At 41.9% G+C, this 24,786-nt stretch overlaps 1 protein-coding gene across 1 annotated transcript in view; it reads right to left on the bottom strand.

Annotated features, from left to right (window-relative positions):
- gfod1 (glucose-fructose oxidoreductase domain containing 1) overlaps window positions 1-24,554 on the bottom strand; it is a 92,693-nt gene extending 68,139 nt beyond the window's left edge. Inside the window, exon 1 of the mRNA XM_060922453.1 lies at window positions 24,027-24,554. Coding sequence (XP_060778436.1) covers window positions 24,027-24,279 — 253 coding nt within the window. The 5' untranslated portion in view covers window positions 24,280-24,554. The remainder of the gene's footprint in view (window positions 1-24,026) is intronic.
- Between the last annotated feature and the right edge of the window lie 232 nt (window positions 24,555-24,786).

Genomic DNA, 24,786 nt, shown 5'->3' with positions numbered 1-24,786 from the left:
GGTGGAAACAAACGCCTTGTTGATAAGAGAGGTCAGAGGAGAATGGCCAGATTGGTTTTATCTGCCAGGAAGGATATAGTAACTCATAGCAACTCTTTACAACCGTGGTGAGCAGAAAAGCATCTCAGCATACAACAGCAGAAGACCACATTGGGTTCCACTCGTGCCAGCCAAAAACAGGAATCTTAGAATCAGGAACAAGTTCCTATTAAAGTGGCCGGTGAGTGTAGATTATTCGATTGAAACTCTGTAATGAGTATTCATAAATAGTGTATTGCGTGATAATTCCTGGGTATGAGATCGGACTTGTCTGAATTGTCAAGAACCAAATTAGGACACAAACGCACATCATACCATAAGGATTGAAAAAAATGATTGAGTTTTTCTACTTATTCTATTTCACGACCTTCCTCTTCTCACTATCTCCTATCACTTTTTGTAATATTTATGCTACTGGTGGATTTACAATGTAGCACAAAGGCTTCTATTTTTATTATGATATCCTCTATCAGTGTAGAGACAGAAATATACATACATATACAGGGTGAGTCAAAATTATGTTTACACTTAAATGGCAGAAACCATTTAATCACAAAACATACATCATATGTGCAAGATGATTTACAGGACGGTCTCAACCTGTTCAAGCAACAGTACCATTTAAAGCCCGGACACACATTTCACGGTCACGGCGTACCACACATTCAGGAGAAAAATAATCCATTAGTGTGAAAGGAGAACTGAAGGCAAATTTTTTTAATTATCAAAATTCTATTTATCTCATTTTATTAAATATCGGAATGCATTTTTGGTAGCTATTTTGTCACTGCGATAGCAAGTTATGAGTGTTTGAAATATGCTCTGTAATATATCAGTCCATATGTCAAAGCGATGGCCGTAAACAAGATTCGTTGAGACCTGTGCGAGACATCGTAGGATGGAAGTAAAACGTACAGCGGAAATAAAAGTGACCGACATCTGCCAACGTCGTCAAAAGACGCGCGCACCCTCTTTCGAATGCTGACGTAATCAAGCCGGAAGTTTTGTTTGTTTTGATAGCAATCAGGAAAGTTTGAAAAAAGTAGGCAGTAATCGTCATTTAAACTCGTTTTTGTGCAATATTTCGTTTGGAAAACAGTTTTCAAAATGGAGGCACTGACACCTGGCTGGCACTTCACGTTTCGAAATCTCGCACGAGTCTCATACAAGATCGCGCCTGCCGTGGACCTAACGAACTAAATTCAACGTGGCTAAAAACCGAATAGGCCGATAAGTACAATATTTAGTTGCCAAAATGAGTCACGATATAAGGTTACTAAAGGCCCAGTCACACAGCCGATCACGCATAAATCACGTATAAATCACGTATAAAGTTGGCTTGTGCGTGATTGTCAGTGGAGAGATTGACCATTTTTTGGGGGTGTGCGTGGTCGAAAATCACTGATTAATTGCGCATGAACTACGTACAAATCACTTACAATCACTTACAAATCACGCACATCAGCGCATAGGGTCAAAAGAGGGACAATTTCTGGTTTTTATTGACGAACACTCCACGCATAAACTGCGTATGAACCACGTATAAGTACGCATGAACCGCACACTAGCACTGATGAACGACGCATAGAGCGCGCATGGATCAAGTGTTTTATGCGTTAATACTTTTTTGTCAGTGATTGTCAGTGGATATCAGTGAAATGTACGTGTTACTACAGCGAGACATGCGTGATATGTGCGTTATTCGTCAGTGAAAAGTCATCGACGTGCGCGGTAGCGGTAAATTTCTTGCGATCAACCACTAACGGTCCACGCATATGTCGCGCATTGTCCGCGTCAGAACTACGGCAAAGGACGCACGAATTACGTTAAACGGCGCACAATCGCGCATACTTGTGCGTGATCAATATTTTTGAGCAGCTCAAAACCTGGAATCGCGCACAAACCCGATTCGTCGAACATCCACTGACAACTACTGATGCTCCACGTCAAAAAAACTTATGAATTACGCACAGCACTGATGAATCGCGCACAACTCGAAATTTATGCGCAATTCATGCGTAAATCGTAAGTTTTGGCTGTGTGACTGGGCCTTAAAACCGAAAACGTAATTGAATAACACGTTAATTAAGAAATAAAGCAAGTTTAAAAATGACTTCAGTTCTCCTTTAACATAATTTTGACTAACCCTGTGTGTGTTTGTGTGCTTTTAAATTAAGGTGTAATCGGGCACAGAACAGAGTATTTCAGCCAAACTAAGCCCACTTAAGTGGTGGTCATGGGAAAGGAGTAAAGTCCCTCTGCATGAAATACTCCATAAGCAGGATCTACTCTCAGAAAACACTCCTGCTTCTACAGTCAAGCAGTTTTGCATGATTACACGGTTCGTTGTATTCAGAAAGCGAAGCTAACATGAAATGCAAATACGCACTACTGCCCCTCTGTGGTGGAAGGTCAAATGCCAGATGAAGCTATTAAAGCTTTCTGAAGGCTGAATGAAATATACATGAAAGTGTCTCTTTGAATGAGGATGGCTTGCTTCTTTGCTTCGTGAGATCTCTTTTTTTTCTTTCTACCCATCAGCATGTGAGCTCCACTTCCCTCACTCGGGAATGCTCACTTGTCAGTGCTTAGAGAAGGTGGGCAATTCATTTCGTGAACAAAAGCACAAATTTCAAGTAAAGCTCTCTCTCTCTCTTCGTCTCGCTCTCTGTGCTTCCATTAGCATGTAAATAGCCAACCAGACGACTTAAGGCAGAGGCCCAGGGAATTCTTACACAAGTGACGGCACTTACTCGAAGCATGGGAATGGTAGCTTCACGCTGGCACTCCTTCTTGAAGGTGCTGGATATGCAGACTAAATCTGTACGGTTTGCTGAGTGGGTCACAATATGTGAAGCCAGAAAATGAATGAAGCTGGATTTTAGGAAGGGCAACAGAAAAATTGAAGCTGTGGCTTTGTGAATCAGTAGCAGTTTTGCTCTTAACAGTTACCCTGTGTTTCCTGTTTGTCCTGTCCTCAGCTGATAAGCACACTCTTTTTCTTTTCTTGCACTTGTAATTTTCCACGAGAGGTCAAAGTAATATTGAAACAAAGTCTTAGAAAAAAAAAAGAATTTGTGATGGCAGTTCCATTGTGGGATTTACAGTGGATATAAAAAGTCTACACACCCCGTTAAAATGATAGGTTTTCTGATGTAAAAAATTGAGATCACAATAAATAACTTCGAAACTTTTCCCACCTTTAATGTGACCTATAACCTGTACAATTCAATTGAAAAACAAACAAATCTGTTTGGGGGAAAAACATAAAAAATAAAAAACGTACAATAAGCTGGTTGCATAAGTGTGCACACCCTTAAACTAATACTTTGTTGAATCACCTTTTGACTTAATTACAGCATTCAGTCTTTTTGGGTTCACACCTCCATCAATTAAAATGACTCTGATTCACCCCAAATAAAGTTCAGCTGTTCTGGTAGGATTTTCCTGATATTTACTCCGCTACATCCTCCAGCAAAAGCCATGGTTCGCAGAGAGCTTACAAAGCATCAAAGGGATCTCATTGTTGAAAGGTATCAGTCAGGAGAAAGGTACAAAACATTTCCACGGCATTAGATATACCATGGAGCACAGTGAAGACAGTCATCAAGAAGTGGAGAAAATATGGGACAACAGTGACATTACCGAGAACTGGACGTCCCTCCAAAACTGATGAAAAGACAAGATAAAAACTGGTCAGGGAGGCTGCCGAGAGGCCGACAGCAACACTGAAGGAGCTGCAGGAATCTGGCAAGTACTGGTTGTGTACTACATGTGACAACTATCTCCCGTATTCTCCATATGTCTGGACTATGGGGTAGGGTCACAAGACTGAAGCCTTTTCTTACGAAGAAAAACATCCAGGCCCGGCTCCAAAAAAAAAAAATAATAATAATAATACATCAACTCTCCCAAAAGCATGTGGGAAAATGTGGTATGGTCTGATGAAACCAAGGTTGAACTTTTTGGCCACAAGTCCAAGAAGTACCGGTATGTTTGGCGCAAAAACAACACTGCACATCACCAAAAGAACACCATACCCACGGTGAAGCATGGTGGTGGCAGCATCATGTTTTGGGTTTTTTTTCCTTCAGAAATTCCTTCAGAATTTCATCTTTCAGCACAACAATGACCCCAAGCATACATCGAAATCAACAAAAGAATGGCTTCACCAGGAGAAAATTTAAGTTTTGGAATGGCCCAGCCAGAGCCCAGACCTAAATCCAATTGAAAAATCTGTGGGGTGACCTGAAGAGGGCTGTGCACAAGAGACGCCCTCACAATCTGACAGATTTGGAGTGCTTTTGCAAGGAAGAGTGGGCAAATATCCCCAAGTCTAGATGTGGCAGGCTGATCGACTCTGACCCAAAAAGACTGAATGCTGTAATTAAATCAAAAGGTGCTTCAACACAGTATTAGTTTAAGGGTGTGCACACTTATACAACCAGCTTTTCATGTTTTTCTCCCTAACAGATTTGTTTGTTTTTCAATTGAATTGTACAGGTTATAGGTCACATTAAAGTTTTGAAATTATTTATCATGGTCTCATTTTTTACATCAGAAAAACCCATCATTTTAACAGGGTGTGTAGACTTTTTATATCCACTGTATGTCCACACAATGGCATTAAGATAGCTTTGATTCAGTGAATTAACATTTCCTTTCATCTCAGCCATGAGTTTTCCTTTTTTGAATTTTGCATTGGACCTCATCTCATTCTCATTATCTCTAGCCGCTTTATCCTTCTACAGGGTCGCAGGCAAGCTGAAGCCTATCCCAGCTGACTACGGGTGAAAGGCGGGGTACACCCTGGACAAGTCGCCAGGTCATCACAGGGCTGACACATAGACACAGACAACCATTCACACCTACGGTCAATTTAGAGTCACCAGTTAACCTAACTTGCATGTCTTTGGACTGTGGGGGAAACCAGAGCACCCGGAGGAAACCCACGCAAACACGGGGAGAACATGCAAACTCCACACAGAAAGGCCCTCGCCGGCCCCGGGGCTCGAACCCAGGACCTTCTTGCTGTGAGGCGACAGCGCTAACCACTACACCACCGTGCCGCCCTGCATTGGACCTATAAAAAGCAAATCTAGCTAACATTTGGAGAATTTTTATAGCTGCCGGTTTCGTCTCAGTCTTCAAATCCTCCCCGTAAAACACATTCCTGTTGACATAATAATATTGAAATAGTTTGATAAAATATTTGAATCAAATTGGAACTATATGTTTATCCAGTTTACTTCTATTCTGCCTTCAAACTCAAAATCTACTTGAAGTTTTTGAGCAGGAAGTGATTCTGGTTTCAAGATGGCCGCTTCTTCTGGCTATGAGACATTTTATTGTCCATTTTGTAGATAACAGTGTATTATTTTTTAGACACACCGTCATAAATCATATAAACAAGACTGTCTGAGTGTTGAGTTTAAGTATGGGGGCAGGCATGGCCTGAAGGTTCGAGAAGTAGCCTTGGGCCCAAAGGGTTACCAGTTCGATTCCTGGGATTGGCAGGAAAAACATGAAGGGAGTTGAGTGAACGACCAGCACTTTCCCCTCCCTCTGTATCATGGCTGAAGTGCCCTTGAGCAAGGCACCTAACCCCCAACTGTTCCTTGGGTGCTGTAGCATAGCTGCCCACTGCTCTGGGTATGTGTGTGTGCTCATTTAAGTGTACATGCATGTGTTCGCTGTTTCAGATGGGTTAAATACAGAGGATGTAAATACAGCTTGTGTACATGTAGTAAATAAAGGCTTCATCTTCTAATGTATGAAGTCATAAATAGAGTATGAAATGTTTAAAGTCATTGTGTAATGATTTGTGTATACAAGCTACAAACTTCCTGTTAGTTATCCTCACTGACATTAGTCTCAGAACTCCAGTGCAAAGTTTCAGGCACCAAACAACAGATCAACAATAATTTAAGTTCAAGGGAAAATTATGTCCACAATTTGACCTCAAATTAGCAACGACAGGCCATTTTTTAAAGTCCTTGTCATAGTGTTGTGTAATATATGAAAGTAAAGAGCATAAAGCTCTGAACTGAAAACTTGTTTCATTTTGTAAATATGTCAAAAAAAAATAATGAACATTTGAAAATTCTGTGTTTTATCAAATTTCCATTTCTGTCTGTTGCCCGGGCGGCACGGTGGTGTTGTGCTTAGCACTGTCGCCTCACAGCAAGAAGGTTCTGGGTTCGAGCCCAGCAGCCGGTGGGGGCCTTTCTGTGTGGAGTTTGCATGTTCTCCCCGTGTCTGCGTGGGTTTCCTCCGGGTGCTCCGGTTTCCCCCACAGTCCAAAGACATGCAGGTTAGGTTAACTGGTGACTCTAAATTGACCGTAGGTGTGAATGTGAGTGTGAATGGTTGTCTGTGTCTATGTGTCAGCCCTGTGATGACCTGGCGACTTGTCCAGGGTGTACCCCGCCTTTCGCCCGTAGTCAGCTGGGATAGGCTCCAGCTTGCCTGCGACCCTGTAGAACAGGATAAGTGGCTACAGATAATGGATAGATGGATGTCTGTTGCCCCGGTCACAAACCAGCATCCATTGATTTAATTTTCCATTCATGAGGAAAAAAAAACCTCAATCAGACCAAAAAGCCAAAAATAAAGAGATTTAGAATTTTGAATATCAGGGTAAAAATTATAAATAAAGGCTCCTTCTTGTATATCATAATTATGCACCTAGAAGGCTTAAAAGTAATACATCAATGAAATTGGTCTAGCCTTTGTGTTAAAAATAAAAGCCAGAATTGAGCGGGTATGTTCACTTTAAATTGTGGACACCGAGCATGACTAATGACAGTGGTGCTTTGAATGCGCTGTGTATAAGAGGCTCAAACTTTTGTTAATTCTCTTCAAAACAGTATGACTGATATTTATACACCTTCTCATTTTTTCTCCATGAAAAAATATGAGGAAAATCATTGATTTTTACGAAGGACACAAAAGTTTTCCTCAGTGATCCGATCTTTCGCAGTCGCGAGACAGCAAAGCGTTCAGCCGATTTTATTGGAAAAACAAGTCAACATGTTGATTCGACCATTTGGTGGGACTCATGAGTTTCAAGCTGATTGAACCAACACTGAGTGAGCTGGAAGCAACAACAAAACACGCCGACCGGTGATGAATATCACTAAAAAACCCAAGATGGCGGCGCCTGTGAATTTGGCGTATTGCATGACACAACATTAAAAAAACGTTTAAAGTAAAAGCTCATGACAACGCCACACAAAATTAACAATATATTCCGTAAATGTTATTTATTCTTGAATCAACACTTGAAAAGTGTAGATTAAACACTTTTCAATGTCTTTAAAGGCCAAACGAAAACGTGCTGTTCTCACATACAAACATATGGGAGGTTCATCAGTGCAGCGACGCGCTGTCAAGCCGACTCAAATACCACCTTTCCACTGCATTTTCCCTCAGTGTCCATCATCTGTATCTGCATACTAAGCTGTTAATACCAGCCAGAGTCTTCCAAGTTCACATTCCTCCTTTGGAACAACTGATTAGCTTATCAACACACCACACAAAGTAAACAGACCAACAGTATGGAGATAATGACTGTCCTACATCCTGGAAAGGGGAAATTGATTTGCATTCTGAGTCAGTCTGTAGAATCGTCTGGTCATTTTGCCTTCTGTTGAAGTATTGGAGCTGCTGCATACCATAATGTGTGTCAGGCTACAATATGGCCCCTGATGTTTTCGGGTCTAGAATTTGATCAGGTGCAATATGGATGGTATGGGTAGTCCATAGCAATGCAGCACTGATCGCAATAACTGGTGTGACTATCATTAGAGTAAAATTAAATATTAACAGTAAAATTATTTATTATACTAAGAATGTTCGAGTAACAGCTAAACTTCATTAAGTAAAGGTAATTAAAGGACTACCAACCATACTTCAGACCTTTACATAATACAATAACATAAAATACTCACTCACCAGCCACTTTATTAGGGTTTATACAGTTCTCGAATCAGCCAATCTCTTGACAGCAGCGCAAGGCATAAAATCATACAGATACAAATCAAGAGCTTCAGTTAATGTTCACGTCAAACATCAGAATGGGAAAAATTGTGATCTCAAAGTGTGACTTTCACTGTGGCATGGGTGTCGGTTTGAGCCAGATGGACTGGTTGGAGTATTTCAGAAGCTGCTGATCTCCTGGGGTTTTCACACACAACAGTCTCGAGAGTTTACACAGAATGCAGGCTTTCGTCTAAACGGGGGAACAGGGGCGCTGCGCCCTCTTACTCTCGGCGTGCGCCCCCTTACCGACTCCGTGAAAACATCCCAGCAACACTACGTGACAATGTGTCTGATCATCAAATACGTTATAATTGCTCCAAAAATATTCCAATCATAGTAGATACACCGCCAGACGGTGCAAAAACAATCCGAATTGGCGTTTTCCAGACTGAGGCGTCATGGTGTTTAGTTGTTTACTTGTCGCGGCTGCTCTCGCGAGATTTGACATGGGTTACATACAAGGTCAGCTGACTTGTAGAGCGAGATTTCTCGAGACTGAATGACCTTTCACCCACCAGCGCGGGAGCTTTTGACAGAAGTAGTTCGCGAGTTGTTTTTGTTGACACTTGGGCATTTAAAGATGTCATCCTGCGGCACGAAGCGGAAGAAAGCCAAAGACTGTCCGGGGCAGAAGAAGATTACTTCTTTCTTTTTCAATGTTGACAGACAATTTGTTACAATTTCCCTCTCAGATAGCCTCAGAATGTCCCATTGGAGCATTTTTCAAAGGCTTTGCACGGCGGGGGGACAACCGGCACCATCTCCCCCCCCCGCTTCGCTCCCTCGCCATGGTGAGCGCCCTCATACTAAATTTTTCTAGAAAAAACCCTGAGAATGGTGCGAAAAACAAAAACCACTGAGTGAGCGACAGGTGGAAACACCTTGTTGATAAGAAAGGTCAGAGGAAAATGGACAGATTGGTTCAAGCTGCCAGAAAGGCTATAGCAATTCATAGTAATTCTTTACAACCATGCTGAGCAGAAAAGCATCTCAGCATGCAACAGCAGATGAACACATTGGGTTCCACTCCTGCAGCAAAGAACAGGAATCTTAGAATCAACAACAAGTTCCGATTAAAGTGGCCAGTGAGTGTGTATAATATCTCAGATAAATATCTAACAGTTATTCCACAAAATCAAGTCGTACATGAGCTGATAGCTGACAAGGCATGTAGCACCGAGTTGATTCACTGGATTTTGAGAAACAGAGCATTTTAAGTTTTTGCAAATTCGATAAATTAACACTTTATATAAAACATCCGACAAAATAATTTCTGCTTAGAATGTAAACAAACCAGCAAAATGACAGAAGCAATTTGTGAAAAATTCAATAATAATAATTCTTGAAAAATAAAAAACAGATACGTTCTTACCATCAAATTCTTTTATTCCATATTTTGTTGCTTTTTTGTGTATTTTGGGTGTTTTGTTTTCGAGTAGAGTTTTTATTTCGTCCTCGGTTGGTTCAGCAACACACTCCGCTATTTTGTTTTTCTCTACTCATGGTATATGAGCTGATAGCCTAGTAATAGAGTAGCCAATCAGATCGCATGATTGCTCATATCCAGTGAATGTGGATAGAATAATAGATATTTCTTTGTCAGCATGGTTACACGTTACTCATGTCTATCCCTGTAATGTAACTTATTTCACTTCCATGTCTATACACCTAGTGTCCTTTCCACTCATTTGTAATAAACAGTCGCAGAAAGAACAATTTCAGACTCACTGGGAATAGTGAATATGGTCATCAATCCCAAACAGTGAGATTAAAACTATCTTAGCAGCTAGATAAAGGCATTAGCTTCAGCACTAGAAGCAGCCTTGGGCCCAAAGGGTCGCTGGTTCAATTCCTGGGACCGGCAGAAAAACCGTGAAGGGAGTTGAGTGAATGAACAGCACTTTCCCCTCCCTCTGTATCACAGCTGAAGTGCCCTTGAGCAAGGCACCGAACCCCCAACTGCTCCCTAGGCACTGCAGCATAGCTGCCCACTGCTCTGGGTATGTGTGTGTGCTCATTGCTCACTTGTGTGTGTATGTGTGTGTTCACTGCTTCAGATGGGTTAAATGCAGAGGATGAATTTCACTGTGCTTAAAGCATATACGCAGAGCCATGGCCTCACTTTCGTTTATAAATGCCTTGAGACCTCAAGAATGGCACAGGAATAGTTTTAAGCGTTAACAATAAATCTAATACAGTAATTTTTACAATTAAAGTGATTTATATAGGTAGCGGTCTGAGTGATTGACCCTGATGTCCATAACATCACAACAGGAAGTCTTTCGGTCTCATCGCCATTTCTGCTATACTAAAACACAGAGCTGACTGCAACTCCAATCCTCCATTTTGAGCTAATTTATCGCCATGCCACGTAGATGTGGTTTTGGCCGGTGCAGCAACACGACAGAAGGTGGATTTACGTTGCATTCATGGCCCAAGAATGTTCAAACTGCAAAGATTTGGACACGTTTTATGAGAAGTTCACGGGCACACTGGGTGCCTATGAAGTGGTCTCTCCTCTGCTCTGCACATTTTACTGAAGACTCGTACGAAACCTCTGATCTGTTGAAGAGCGTTGGCTAGAAGCCCGTATTGAAAGAGGGTGCAGTATCAACAATTAAAGGAAAAGAAAACTACAAGAAAAGGAAAGTATTTATTTATTTATTTTATTTATTTATTTTTTTAAAAAGAAAGTGAGTTCAGTTGCACCAGTCCTCCCGGAGTGAGCCGAGGGTTGTTGCTAAAACCCGGGATGGAACAGGACGGGACATATCGCTTGGGCAGTGACCTCCCTGCAATTGTTGCTAAAACCGGTGACATCCCATTCCGTCCCGGGTTTTAGTAATTGCCTGAGCCGAGCAGTAATGGCGGAGTACACAGGATGAAGAAAAGTGAATGAGTGAAGCAGCCGTCTGATTTCTAAACTGGATATTGCATCTCTCCCTTACATGGAAGAAGTGAATGAATGGAGAACTGAACGAACAACTGAAAGTCAGATTGTTTCAAAAACAATCGGCCTTCAAGAAGCGAGAACACAGATGGGTAAGCTCCGACTCTTATTTGGATAAAAAAAAAGAACAACACGTTGTTTACCTGCATTTAGATTAATACATGTAACTTGTATTGTGTGTTTAAGTTACCAGTATGAGATTATTTAATTTGCTTCAGAATGTGATTGTCTCAGTTCATCTGATTATTTAATTAGCCTTTTACGTTTTATCAGTGAAAATGCATGCATGTACATGTCTGTTGCATAAGTTATAACACCTATCCTGTTTTAATGAGAGTCAACCCACAATCAATGAAGTCAAATCAGTCTTAGTTGAGCGAGTCGGTAACGGTATTTCTTACTTTCACCATAAATTTTTATTTATATGATTTTGGTCTATAGCTGTCAAAGGCCTCGGCCTTAAAACCAGTTCCTGCTGTGATGTCACACGCTCAGGGCTGGCTGGCTCAGCGGGGCAGCTCGAATGCCAACTTTGCGGTCGATTTTAACTCTCAAAAATATATTTTTTTTATTCCCATTTATGCAGCATACAAGAGTCAAGGATGGAGATATTATCCATTCAGAAATTCATTTAAAAATAAAGGCTCTGCGTATCTCCTTTAAATGTACATGCGACAAATAAAGGCTTCTTCTTCTTCATGAACCAGTGCTTCTTTTCTTCAAAATCCAAAACCATAGCTTGTATTCAGTAATTGGCTGGTACTCGACTAATTTCTGCATCATTCTTGAATATCTGTTCGCAAAGTGGAACGACGTTCTTCTACAATAATGTACCTGATAAAGCTAGCCACCTTTATGCTATTTAACCCTTACTCCCATGAAAGAGGACAAAGACAGCTGATAAAATCCATAGTTAACTCAAACTGTCATTGTTTTTAATCATTTAAAACATATTTCAGCCAAAGGTAATACCCAAAGCTAATTACAAGCTATAAACCACATCCTCCTGTCACTCTCTAAATCTATGTCTGTCCTACAGTCACAAGGAAATTGAGATGACAGTTTTGTTTTCACACATTCAAGACCTCAAGAAATAAATGACAGTGAACTGAGCACACATATTAGCCTCCTATAAAATACTTCACATGGAAGTCGGGACAGTTTTACCACATTAAACAGAGATATACAGTGGTGCTTGAAAGTTTGTGAACGCTTTAGAATTTTCTATATTTCTGCATAAATATGACCTAAAACATCATCAGATTTTCACACAAGTTATAAAGAGAACCCAGTTAAACAAATGAGACAAAAAATATTATACTTGGTCATTTATTTATTGAGGAAAATGATCCAATATTACATATCTGTGAGTGGCAAAAATATTTGAACCTCTAGGATTAGCAGTTAATTTGAAGGTGAAATTAGAGTCAGGTGTTTTCAATCAGATTGTGTACAAATGAAGGAAATTCAAGACCATTGTTACCCTCCCTAGGAGTGCTTGACCAACAAAGATCACTCCAAGAGCAAGGTGTGTAATAGTCGGCAAGGTCACAAAGGACCCCAGGGTAACTTCTAAGCAACTGAAGGCCTCTCTCACATTGGCTAATGTTAATGTTCATGAGTCCACCATCAGGAGAACACTGAACAACAATGGTGTGCATGGCAGGGTTGCAAGGAGAAAGCCACTGCTCTCCAAAAAGAACATTGCTGCTCGTCTGCAGTTTGCTAAAGATCACGTGGACAAGCCAGAAGGCTATTGGAAAAATGTTTTGTGGACAGATGAGACCAAAATACAACTTTTTGTTTTAAATGAGAAGCGTTATGTTTGGAGAAGGGGCGGCACGGTGGTGTAGTGGTTAGCGCTGTCGCCTCACAGCAAGAAGGTCCTGGGTTCGAGCCCCAGGGCCGGCGAGGGCCTTTCTGTACGGAGTTTGCATGTTGTCCACGTGGGTTTCCTCCGGGTGCTCCGGTTTCCCCCACAGTCCAAAGACATGCAGGTTAGGTTAACTGGTGACTCTAAATTGACCGTAGGTGTGAATGTGAATGGTTGTCTGTGTCTATGTGTCAGCCCTGTGATGACCTGGCGACTTGTCCAGGGTGTACCCCGCCTTTCGCCCATAGTCAGCTGGGATAGGCTCCAGCTTGCCTGCGACCCTGTAGAAGGATAAAGCGGCTAGAGATAATGAGATGAGATGTTTGGAGAAAGGAAAACACTGCATTCCAGCATAAGAACCTTATCCCATCTGTGAAACATGGTGGTGGTAGTATCATGGTTTGGGCCTGTTTTGCTGCATCGGGGCCAGGACGGCTTGCCATCATTGATGGAACAATGAATGCTGAATTATACCAGCGAATTCTAAAGGAAAATGTCAGGACATCTGTCCATGAACTGAATCTCAAGAGAAGGTGGGTCATGCAGCAAGACAACGACCCTAAGCACACAAGTCATTCTACCAAAGAATGGTTAAAGAAGAATAAAGTTAATGTTTTGGAATGGCCAAGTCAAAGTCCTGACCTTAATCCAATGGAAATGTTGTGGAAGGACCTGAAGCGAGCAGTTCATGTGAGGAAACCCACCAACATCCCAGAGCTGAAGCTGTTCTGTACGGAGGAATGGGCTAAAATTCCTCCAAGCCGGTGTGCAGGACTGATCAACTGTTACCGGAAACGTTTAGTTGCAGTTATTGCTGCACAAGGGGGTCACACCAGATACTGAAAGCAAAGGTTCACATACTTTTGCCACTCACAGATATGTAATATTGGATCATTTTCCTCAATAAATAAATGACCAAGTATAATATTTTTGTCTCATTTGTTTAACTGGGTTCTCTTTATCTACTTTTAGGACTTGTGTGAAAATCTGATGATGTTTTCGGTCATATTTATGCAGAAATATAGAACATTCTAAAGGGTTCACAAACTTTCAAGCACCACTGTAAATTCAGTCTTTATTTGATGCATTTTGAAGTGAATGTTTCACCTCATAGCTTAACTCACTAGCTTAGCACAATGCGGTGCATGTTTAATCAGAGAGCTTTAGCCCCTGAACTACAGCTAACATGTTTATCAACACAGCATTACGCAACCTGACTGGAGCAAACTCTGATTACCTACACAGATAATAAACAGTTCTTACACGAAAGAGAGGACTTTGTCTGGCTGGCTTGAGTACAAATTCAGGAACACCAGTTTATAAACAGATTTGGAGTAACACCGCAGAGTAATCATCACCTAAGCCAGCCAGGGCACCTCACTTCCGGCCTCACTTCAAGGTCTTCATGAGTAAGGGATTAGTTAAATACCACAGCAAAGTAAACACCAAGCTGTCCAGCAGAATTACTGTTGAGAACTAAGAGTGAATAGGTTGCTCCAAAAATTCTGCCTAAGATACAGGACAGAAGTACAACCAACCGGTTCTTTTTTAAAGATTTTTTTTGGGCTTTTTTCACCTTTATTATTGGACAGGACAGTGTAGAGACAGGAAATGAGTGGGAGAGAGAGACAGGGAGGGATCAGGAAATGACTTCAGGCCAGAATCGAACCCGGATCCCCAGATTTATGGTATGGCACCTTAGCCACCTGAGCCACGATGCCCCCAAACAACTGGTTCTGAAACGGTTTACACTATTTGACTTCAAGCCATACATTTTACAATACTTTTACTGCCTCAGGCTCTGTTCTGATCAAGCAGAAAGTAGATATGCAATCATTCCTGTAAAACGAGTAACATGTGCAGTCTTCTCAATGCGTCTGATGAAAGCGATACTGAAATGAATGAACTGAGACTGAAAGTTGACAAGGTAAAGCTAATTTCAGCAACCTCTGTTCCTGGTCTTCAACAGGAAGTGAGAAATTTAATAGGATGTAAAGTAAAACACCAAAAATATGACATTTCGTTGTTGAATTCACTCTCAAACGTTCATTATGTAGAGATTGTGGACTTGTTCCCTCTGTTCAATGTAGGTCAGTTGTAAATACGACTTAACTCAATTTCTACTGACTGTACTATACAACATATAATAACTCCATCCATCCATTTTGGCATATCACGACAGCGACGTGGCCGCTCTGACAGCTTCAGCCATCAAAGTCTCGAGGGAACATTACAGTAGTGGTTTCCTGTTGCCTTCTACTGGATTATTATAGAGGCTGTCTCCTCTCAGCCATTCACACTCACACTTATGGACAATTTAGAGCCACCAATTAACCTAACCTGCATGTCTTTGAACTGTGGAGGAAACCAGAGCACCCGGAAGAAACCCACACAGACTCGGGGACAGCATGCAAACTCCACACAGAAAGGCCCCTGTGGACCGCTGGGCTCAAACCCAGAACCTTCTTGCTGTGGGGCGACAGTGCTAACCACTACACCATATAATCATGAAGAGGAAGGGGGGGACAACTGGTGACAGAAATGGAGTTTGGTGAGAGAATAACTGTTCATAACTGCCATAATGTAAGTGCTAACAGGAACTAACTTGTCTCATGTACATTCCAGAGCATTAAACGAAGCTATAAACCATAAGTATTATGATGTGATGTTGATTAATAAATAAAAAATTGACAAACTGCAGGGTTCTAATTCGGCCTTTTCAGCGTATCGGGCCGATTCTCAATGTTTCCTTACTGCTATGCCCACAATATTGCCGACAAGCCTGAAAAAATTGCCACTACATTCATAAAAATACGTGTCAATCTTGAAAAAGTGGTCTTTTGTTTAATTTTCTCGTTATACCTACGCAGCGGTGACAGCACGCCGCCATGCGAATGTTCTACATTTGGACAGACTCCACTCCCCGTCCACATAAGCGCCCAGTGCATGGCTGCCCCGAGTAGTTCCGTGTGAAGATTATCACTGATCATGCTAGTCCGGTTGACCTCCTTCCTGATGCTGTGTTTGCGATAAAGTGCCATCTGTGTTAAGTGGTGCTTACGCGCCATGCATGTAATACGTGCCAGTTCCTGATTTGGATCTGGAGAGTAATGTGTTGTAATTGAATGGCTGAAGCTGAAAATGAAGCTGACACTTGGTGAACACCAACTGGTTGTCTCATCTCATCTCATCTCATCTCATCATCTCTAGCCGCTTTATCCTGTTCTACAGGGTCGCAGGCAAGCTGGAGCCTATCCCAGCTGACTACGGGCAAAAGGCGGGGTACACCCTGGACAAGTCGCCAGGTCATCACAAGGCTACCAACTGGTTGTTTTATTCTTATTCCATAAACATGTCACCAATATAGTTGAATATTAATTATAATAAGTCTTCAATCAAAAACAATCACAGCAACTTTTGGCAGAAAAAAAAAAAATTGCATTCCTGTTACCAAAAAAGAGTGACTTTCAGGGAGGCCTGCAAGTGCCAGGAAATGCACCAGAATACATCTCGGAGCATACAGAACCCATGCGCTTTTGGTGGCCTCAGGCAGCCCCCGAACCCCCAGCCGTTATGACTGGTGCCACTACGCTGATATTCTGGTCTAGTTAGAACCCTGAAACTGATATGGTATAAAAGGAGTGAAACACTTAGGGACATGCTCTTATTGGAAAATAATCATTTCAGTTCAGGGTGGTACGGTAACAGCGACTCTGTACAAAAACCTTTGTGTAAGACTGCACCACACCTACCTGTCGTTAATTATTTTCATACAATAGCACACCCTGTTGTTTTTTATTCTTTACTCATAATATGTACACCTATTTATTACGTAACACAGCACTTAACCTACTCACTGTGACAAGTAACAGATTGAATGTCAAAATATATTTCTGGACTGGATATGCCTTTTACTCAACATTTTAAAGAATTTAGTTTTGTTACTGAGTCCATAGGTCTTATGCAGGTGTGTTAAAGGTGTTATTACTGTTTTGGTGCCTTTTTGTTGTTAAGAAAAGAAAGATAAAGGTCATTCATCGCAAAATGCAACCAGATACTAGATTAGAGATGCTACAGCACAGTCAACAAGAGAGATCATGATCGTTCTGCTCCTCAGTCTCGTCCCGTGGTTATGGACTATTTTGGGGTTATGAACATGATCTCAACTCCGATAATAACTCATTCTCAGAATCTAGTGGTTATTCTGAGTCATTACTGGGCATCTGTCTGTGCCAGTCTGTGTTCACCCGCTCTGCCAGAGAAACCCCAGTAAACCAGAAACAAGAAGGTGCATGACAAGAAGAGAACAAGCCTCTGATTATATTAGATATCCTTTTATAAACAGGCCTGAGGTCTTTCAATACAATTCGAAGTTCACCCTTGATCTTCTCAGGACTTCTTGCTAGGTCCAGATGTATCATTCTTCACTTGTGTTACACACCTTTTCTCTGAGTTTCAATGTAGGCTCTGAATAATTCAGAGTACTTACTGAGTAATAAGCTTTTAAAAGAATAACTGAGTAATAATTTAGGAGTTTCGAGGGTTAAATGACCTGACTTGCAACAACGCTAACATATCAGCGAGTGACATTTAAACCGGAAGATGAAAGCGAGTTTCAGCACACAGGATGTGTGCAATCACACCCACCGATCGAGGCACTGAGATTATCTGAAACAGTCACACTTCTGACATAACTCTGTCCGTCATGACACAGAACCTTCCACCCGGCCGAGAGGATATCGACTGTCACATGAATCCAATGCAACCTTGGATGTACTGTGGGGAACAGGCTGCTGAGCTGAACTGCATGACCCAGACGTCAGAATCAGGTTTTCCATCATATGGCCAAGGCAGGATTTGCATGACGCTACTGCTGAGATAGTATATTTGGTTGCCACACCTAGGCTCTGACCGCTCCACATGGGCTAACATCTGGCAACCAGTATAAGCAGAAGCATGTATTCACTTTCAAAAAATATATTAGGGAACAGTATAGAGTGACTGAGTTACCAGAGAACCTGAGATGAGTTTTCAAATAGGTTTAGAATGATCCTTCACAACCCTGGATGTAATTTAGTGATAATAAAAGAACTTTTGCATTTCCTGAAGTACAGTGGTGCTTGAAAGTTTGTGAACTCTTTAGAATTTTCTATATTTCTGCATAAATATGACCTAAAACATAATCAGATTTTCACACAAGTTCTAAAAGTAGATAAAGAGAACCCAGTTAAACAAACGAGACAAAAATATTATACTTGGTCATTTATTTATTGAGGAAAATGATCCAATATTACATATCTGTGAGTGGCAAAAATATGTGAACCTCTAGGATTAGCAGTTAATTTGAAGGTGAAACTAGAGTCAGGTGTTTTCAATCAGTGGGATGACAATCAGGTGTGAGTGGGCACCCCGTTTTATTTAAAGAACAGGGATCTATCAAAGTCTGATCTTCACAACACATGTTTGTGGAAGTGTATCATGGCACCAACAAAGGGGATTTCTGAGGATCTCAGAAAAGCGTTGTTGATGCTCATCAAGCTGGAAAAGGTTACAAAACCATCTCTAAAGAGTTTGGACTCCACCAATCCACAGTCAGACAGATTGTGTACAAATGGAGGAAATTCAAGACCATTGTTACCCTCCCCAGGAGTGCTTGACCAACAAAGATCACTCCAAGAGCAAGGTGTGTAATAGTCGGCGAGGTCACAAAGGACCCCAGGGTAACTTCTAAGCAACTGAAGGCCTCTCTCACATTGGCTAATGTTAATGTTCATGAGTCCACCATCAGGAGAACACTGAACAACAATGGTGTGCATGGCAGGGTTGCAAGGAGAAAGCCACTGCTCTCCAAAAAGAACATTGCTGCTCATCTGCAGTTTGCTAAAGATCACGTGGACAAGCCAGAAGGCTATTGGAAAAATGTTTTGTGGACGGATGAGACCAAGATAGAACTCTTTGTTTTAAATGAGAAGCGTTATGTTTGGAGAAAGGAAAACACTGCATTCCAGCATAAGAACCTTATCCCATCTGTGAAACATGGTGGTGGTAGTATCATGGTTTGGGCCTGTTTTGCTGCATTTGGGCCAGGACGGCTTGCCATCATTGATGGAACAATGAATTCTGAATTATACCAGTGAATTCTAAAGGAAAACGTCAGGACATCTGTCCATGAACTGAATCTCAAGAGAAGGTGGGTCATGCAGCAAGACAACGACCCTAAGCACACAAGTCATTCTACCAAAGAATGGTTAAAGAAGAATAAAGTTAATGTTTTGGAATGGCCAAGTCAAAGTCCTGACCTTAATCCAATCGAAATGTTGTGGAAGGACCTGAAGCAAGCAGTTCATGTGAGTAAACCCACCAACATCCCAGAGTTGAAGCTGTTCTGTACGGAGGAATGGGCTAAAATTCCTCCAAGCCGGTGTGCAGGACTGATCAACTGTTACCGGAAACGTTTAGTTGCAGTTATTGCTGCACAAGGGGGGTCACACCAGATACTGAAAGCAAAGGTTCACATACTTTTGCCACTCACAGATATGTAATATTGGATCATTTTCCTCAATAAATAAATGACCAAGTACGGTACAATATTTTTGTCTCATTTGTTTAACTGGGTTCTCTTTATCTACTTTTAGGACTTGTGTGAAAATCTGATGATGTTTTAGGTCATATTTATGCAGAAATATAGAAAATTATAAAGGGTTCACAAACTTTCAAGCACGACTGTACCAATACACCTGAACCTGGTAAAACACTGCACAGGGCTTGGGAATGTCATGTCTTGTCTCAGGGACTTGTTGGATATCATCATTTTGTATGGATAAGAATGGTGATAAGGTATTAAAGCATTAAAGCATGCTTACCAAGCGAGTTAGTGCCACTAATGATTGGCTGCTTTTCAACTTTAAGGTCATAAAGTTGGCCTGAAGGTTAGAGAAACAGCCTTGGGAGCAACGGATTGCTGGTTCAGTTCCTGGGACTGGCAGGAAAAATGTGAGGAGAACTGAGTGAATGAACAGCACTTTCCCCTCCCTCTGTATCATGGCTGAAGTGCCCTTGAGCAAGGCACCGAACCCCCACCTGCTACCTGGGCGCTGTAGCATAGCTGCCCACTGCTCTCGGTGTGTGTGTGTGCTCATTGCGCACGTGTGTGTTCTCTACTTCAGATGGGTTAAGGAGGAATTTCACTATGTTTGTGTCCATGTGACAAATAAAGGCTTAATCATGGTGAAACAGACAAATTCATTTTCAGTGTAATTAGAAGTTCAACCCTGATATGCCGAGTTACTTCCCTGGTTACATGAAACATCACAAAGATGATATCTGGCTGGATTTAAAACCTCTGTTCTCATGGACAATCTTGGTCATGTCAGTCAACAAAATATACATTCACAGCAAACAAATCAAGTCTGATCAACATACTGAGGCAGTGTTTTCATCCAGTATTGGACCTGATACTAATATTCAGTAATAAAGTGCTCCCTTATTCTGAACTATGAACTATTACCTGGAATGCAAAGTGTTTTAAGAGTTTATGGGTGCTGGATTGTTTATTAATTATATTTTTTATCAATTTTATGTTAAGGTGTTTGTGATTTTGGAGCCAAAATTAAAATAATAATATTAAAAATATTATTAAAGCTAGACAACCTTTCGATTTCATAAAATCTGTGAAATTTAGCTCCACCTGAAATTTGGTCATTGTGATATATTTTTATTTCTGTAATATCTCAAAAATATCAGGCCATCCTGTGGCTGGGAAGTTATTTAATCTGAGGGGATTAAAGCAAATAATGTGCATGAAATCACTCGCTTGGCGCAGTCAAGCAGACAGAGGAAGTCCATGTGAACATGCGCAGGTTTACCGTACCTTTGAGCGTGCACTGACAGTTCCATCATTCTGTCGCTAAACGAACAGCTGAGCACACCGAGGTGCTCGCTGACCGCCGAGATTTATTAGTTTGGTCCTGCGTTTCCTTTCCTTCGTATATAACATAATGTCTTTTCTTCTCGCTTTCCGTTACTGTAGTCGGTCTTTCACGTTTCATTCGCACACTCACGTCCTCCATTTTCCTCTCCTGTTTCAAATTTGTATCCCACAATGCCTTGCGTGAACGGGGAAAGCCCACCACGTCATGCATGATGTAGTATCTTGAATTGGTTCATGGTGAAGCAGGAAAACATAGTGGAGAATTTAGGGCCACGTGGCCCTAAATTCATTAATTGTTCTATTTCAAAAAAACTAACAAAACTGGAAGTCTGTGATTCGAATTCAGTAGCTTTCGGTCCACTAAACAAAAATAATTAGGTGTCGGGGAAAATTCTTTTTGACTGACGTTTGAAAAATCTGAAAGGCAGTCTATCTTTAAAGGTCACTGTACGCAAGAGACATAATATTGAACAAATCCACATGCACACTTCCTTTTGTCTGTCACTCTGTTATATATACTCTAGTCTGTGCCATGGTTTTAGAGGAACTGTATTTCCTTACGAACGTTACATCTCTCTGTGATGTTACAGTACAGCTATCTGTCTTGATTTGACTATCATTATTTATTATTAACATTATTATTACATTTCGGCTTTTTTTTTTTCAGATTCTTTGGTTTCCTCAAATCTCCCCCATAACCAGAAACATTGCAGTCAGTGGATTGGCTAAACTACGTTGCTCCGAGGAGTGAATGAGTGTGTGAATGAATATGTGCGTGGACTGGCATGTCATTCAGGGTGTATATTCCTGTGTGGTGGATAATTCCTGAAGATGGATGAATGGATTCACTGTTTTTTACTGTGCGACTTATAGTGTCGTGTGTTAGTATTTCACGTTTAGTGTATAACAGTGACTTTAACTGTATATTTAGTTCCTAGTCCTGTCCACGATGAGAGGCATGACAATAAATATAACTCAACTAGAGCGGCGGCTACAATTAATTATCAACAGTCCATAATTATCAACACCTTTTCAGATTTACCAATCAAAAACAATTTTACAAAGGTGAGTTTCAGTTACTCTAGTTATTATTGGTTAATTAATCAACCGGAAGACCCACCTCACCCTTTGATCTTGTCGTCTCATGACACAGCTCGTTACCTGAGATGGAGTTTTTTTAGCACGATCAGCAATTTGAGGAAAACCCGGACGTTATCATCGCAGGTGAGCATGGTGGAAAGATCATGGACATGTATTTTACTGATCAAATTCACCGATATTTCATGACCTCCTTGTCGAAACCTACTCTGTTTCTTACTCTTTCATGTGACAGTCACCATTTTGTATCTAAATGCGCGTTTGAGAAGTCGCGTGAGGTGTCGATAATAGTGATCACTTTCACCGGTGTCCACCATTATCACACGCTGTGGAATTAAAGGACATTTACAGCTGTTATGGATCGATCTTTGTGTAACGTTGTTGAAGTAGATGAAGCACTTTAAGAAAATAAAAGTGCTGTGATTTATAATATTTTTTTTCTGATCCATAACAGAATGGAATGTTTATAGAGTATTTGGAATCCGATTGCAATAAATAGAATTAGACCAGAATTAAATTCCTAGCATATAAACAATTGCATGCTTGAACTATTCAGATTTTTCTATTCCATTCAGAAAATATTTTTTTGCAGTTTGTTGTAAATATCGATCGCATATTACAATATCAGTAGACATTTTATATTTTGGTTCGAGGAATGACATGCAACCTTTAATTGGTTACAATTTCAATTCCCTGTTGACATTTACTGGTCAACGATAAAACTAGAAATTAATACAAACAGTGAATGATTAACAAAATGTGATCAACGAAAATACTTAGAAAGTGGGTAGAAAGTGGAATAGAAAGATTTTCTGACACAAGTTAAACATTATCAGTTCATTTGTTTAGAAACATTAGAATTACTTCCTCATTTACGTAAGCACCGACATCTATATATTTATATAAAAGATATTTTGTACTCAGTATAAATCTATGTAAAACAAATTTTAAACAAAAATATGTTTTGTTAACTTAATACCACATACCGATTATTATTATTTTTTTAATAAATAATCATCTAGAAGGGGTGGCACGGTGGTGTAGTGGTTAGCGCTGTCGCCTCACAGCAAGAAGGTCCGGGTTCGAGCCCCGTGGCCGGCGAGGGCCTTTCTGTGCGGAGTTTGCATGTTCTCCCCGTGTCTGTGTGGGTTTCCTCTGGGTGCTCCGGTTTCCCCCACAGTCCAAAGACATGCAGGTTAGGTTAACTGGTGACTCTAAATTGACCGTAGGTGTGAACGTGAGTGTGAATGGTTGTCTGTGTCTATGTGTCAGCCCTGTGATGACCTGGCGACTTGTCCAGGGTGTACCCCGCCTTTCGCCCGTAGTCAGCTGGGATAGGCTCCAGCTTGCCTGCGACCCTGTAGAACAGGATAAAGCGGCTAGAGATAATGGATGGATGGATGGATGGATGGATCATCTGGATGTCGATAACTGTGGACAAAGGTGTCAATACTTGTGGAACAATGTCACGTGATCTGATATGCTAAGTAATCAGGAATGAACTCATATTTTTTTTCACCAGTGGAAGTCTGAGTAGTCATTTATGCACAATTTATGGATTGAAAGTCTGTTCTACTTTTGCAATGGCCAAAAGATCGTGAAGGTGTCGATAATTGTAGTCGCTGCTCTATTATCCATCCATCCATTATCTGTAGCCGCTTTATCCTTCTACAGGGTCGCAGGCAAGCTGGAGCCTATCCCAGCTGACTATGGGCGAAAGGCGGGGTACACCCTGGACAAGTCGCCAGGTCATCACAGGGCTGACACATAGACAACCATTCACACTCACATTCACACCTACGGTCAATTTAGAGTCACCAGTTAACCTAACCTGCATGTCTTTGGACTGTGGGGGAAACCGGAGCACCCGGAGGAAACCCACGCGGACACGGGGAGAACATGCAAACTCCACACAGAAAGGCCCTCATTGACCACGGGGCTCGAACCCGGACCTTCTTGCTGTGAGGTGACAGCGCTAACCACTACACCACCCCGCTCTATTATGATGATGATGATGAGCAGGAAGCAGAAGCAGCACACGCGGTGTATACGGGCTGCACAGATGCCTCTCTCTCTCTCTCTCTCTCTCTCACCCAGTGTTTTGACGGCGATCTGGCGCGTGAGCGGCGGCGGAAGGTTGATGCACACCAGATCCACATCCTGGTGCAGGAGCACGTCGTCGATGCGGCTGGTGTAGAAGGGCACGTCCATCTCCTTGGCCAGCTCCTCGGCCTCCTCCTGCGTGCGGCCCCACAGCGCCTCCACGGAGAAGCCCTCACTCTTCAGCAGCGGGATGATCACGCGCGCGGTCAGGCTCGTGCCGAACACACCGACCCCCGGCAGCATGGCGGCGATCACAGCTCACACCGCTCCTCACACACACACACCCGGCTACAGAGGCATGGCAGCACTGCAGCGCGCTCTCTCTCTCTCTCTCTCTCTCTGGAGCATCAGGTCGGCCAGCCACCTGCCCCGCGCGCGCCGCCGCCGCTTCCGCCGCTGCCTCGCATTTTCCTCCCCGGCTCTCTCACACACGCGCACTGAGGAGAGCGCGCGCGCTGCTAGACGCGCGTGCACAGTATAAACCCAGCCTCGTCCTGCGCGAGCTCCACCGCTTCACCCACAGCACTGCTGCGCCGCTGTCAGCGTCAGGGACACTCAGTCCCCTCCCCTCCTCCCCTCCCCCCCTCCGCCTCTCTGTTAACCCCTTCACTCCTGCATCAGCTCAACACACACACACACACACACACACTCTCAAATACTGAAAATAGGCGTGTGTACACGCCAGTGCTCCCTCTATCACTTGATGCAGCTAGTCACTTTATTCTCTACCCTGTTACTGCTATGCACCTG

The sequence above is a fragment of the Neoarius graeffei genome, chromosome 5 (genome assembly GCF_027579695.1).
Source record: "Neoarius graeffei isolate fNeoGra1 chromosome 5, fNeoGra1.pri, whole genome shotgun sequence".
Taxonomy (NCBI): domain Eukaryota; kingdom Metazoa; phylum Chordata; class Actinopteri; order Siluriformes; family Ariidae; genus Neoarius; species Neoarius graeffei.
This window is presented reverse-complemented; position numbering and strand designations above follow the sequence as displayed.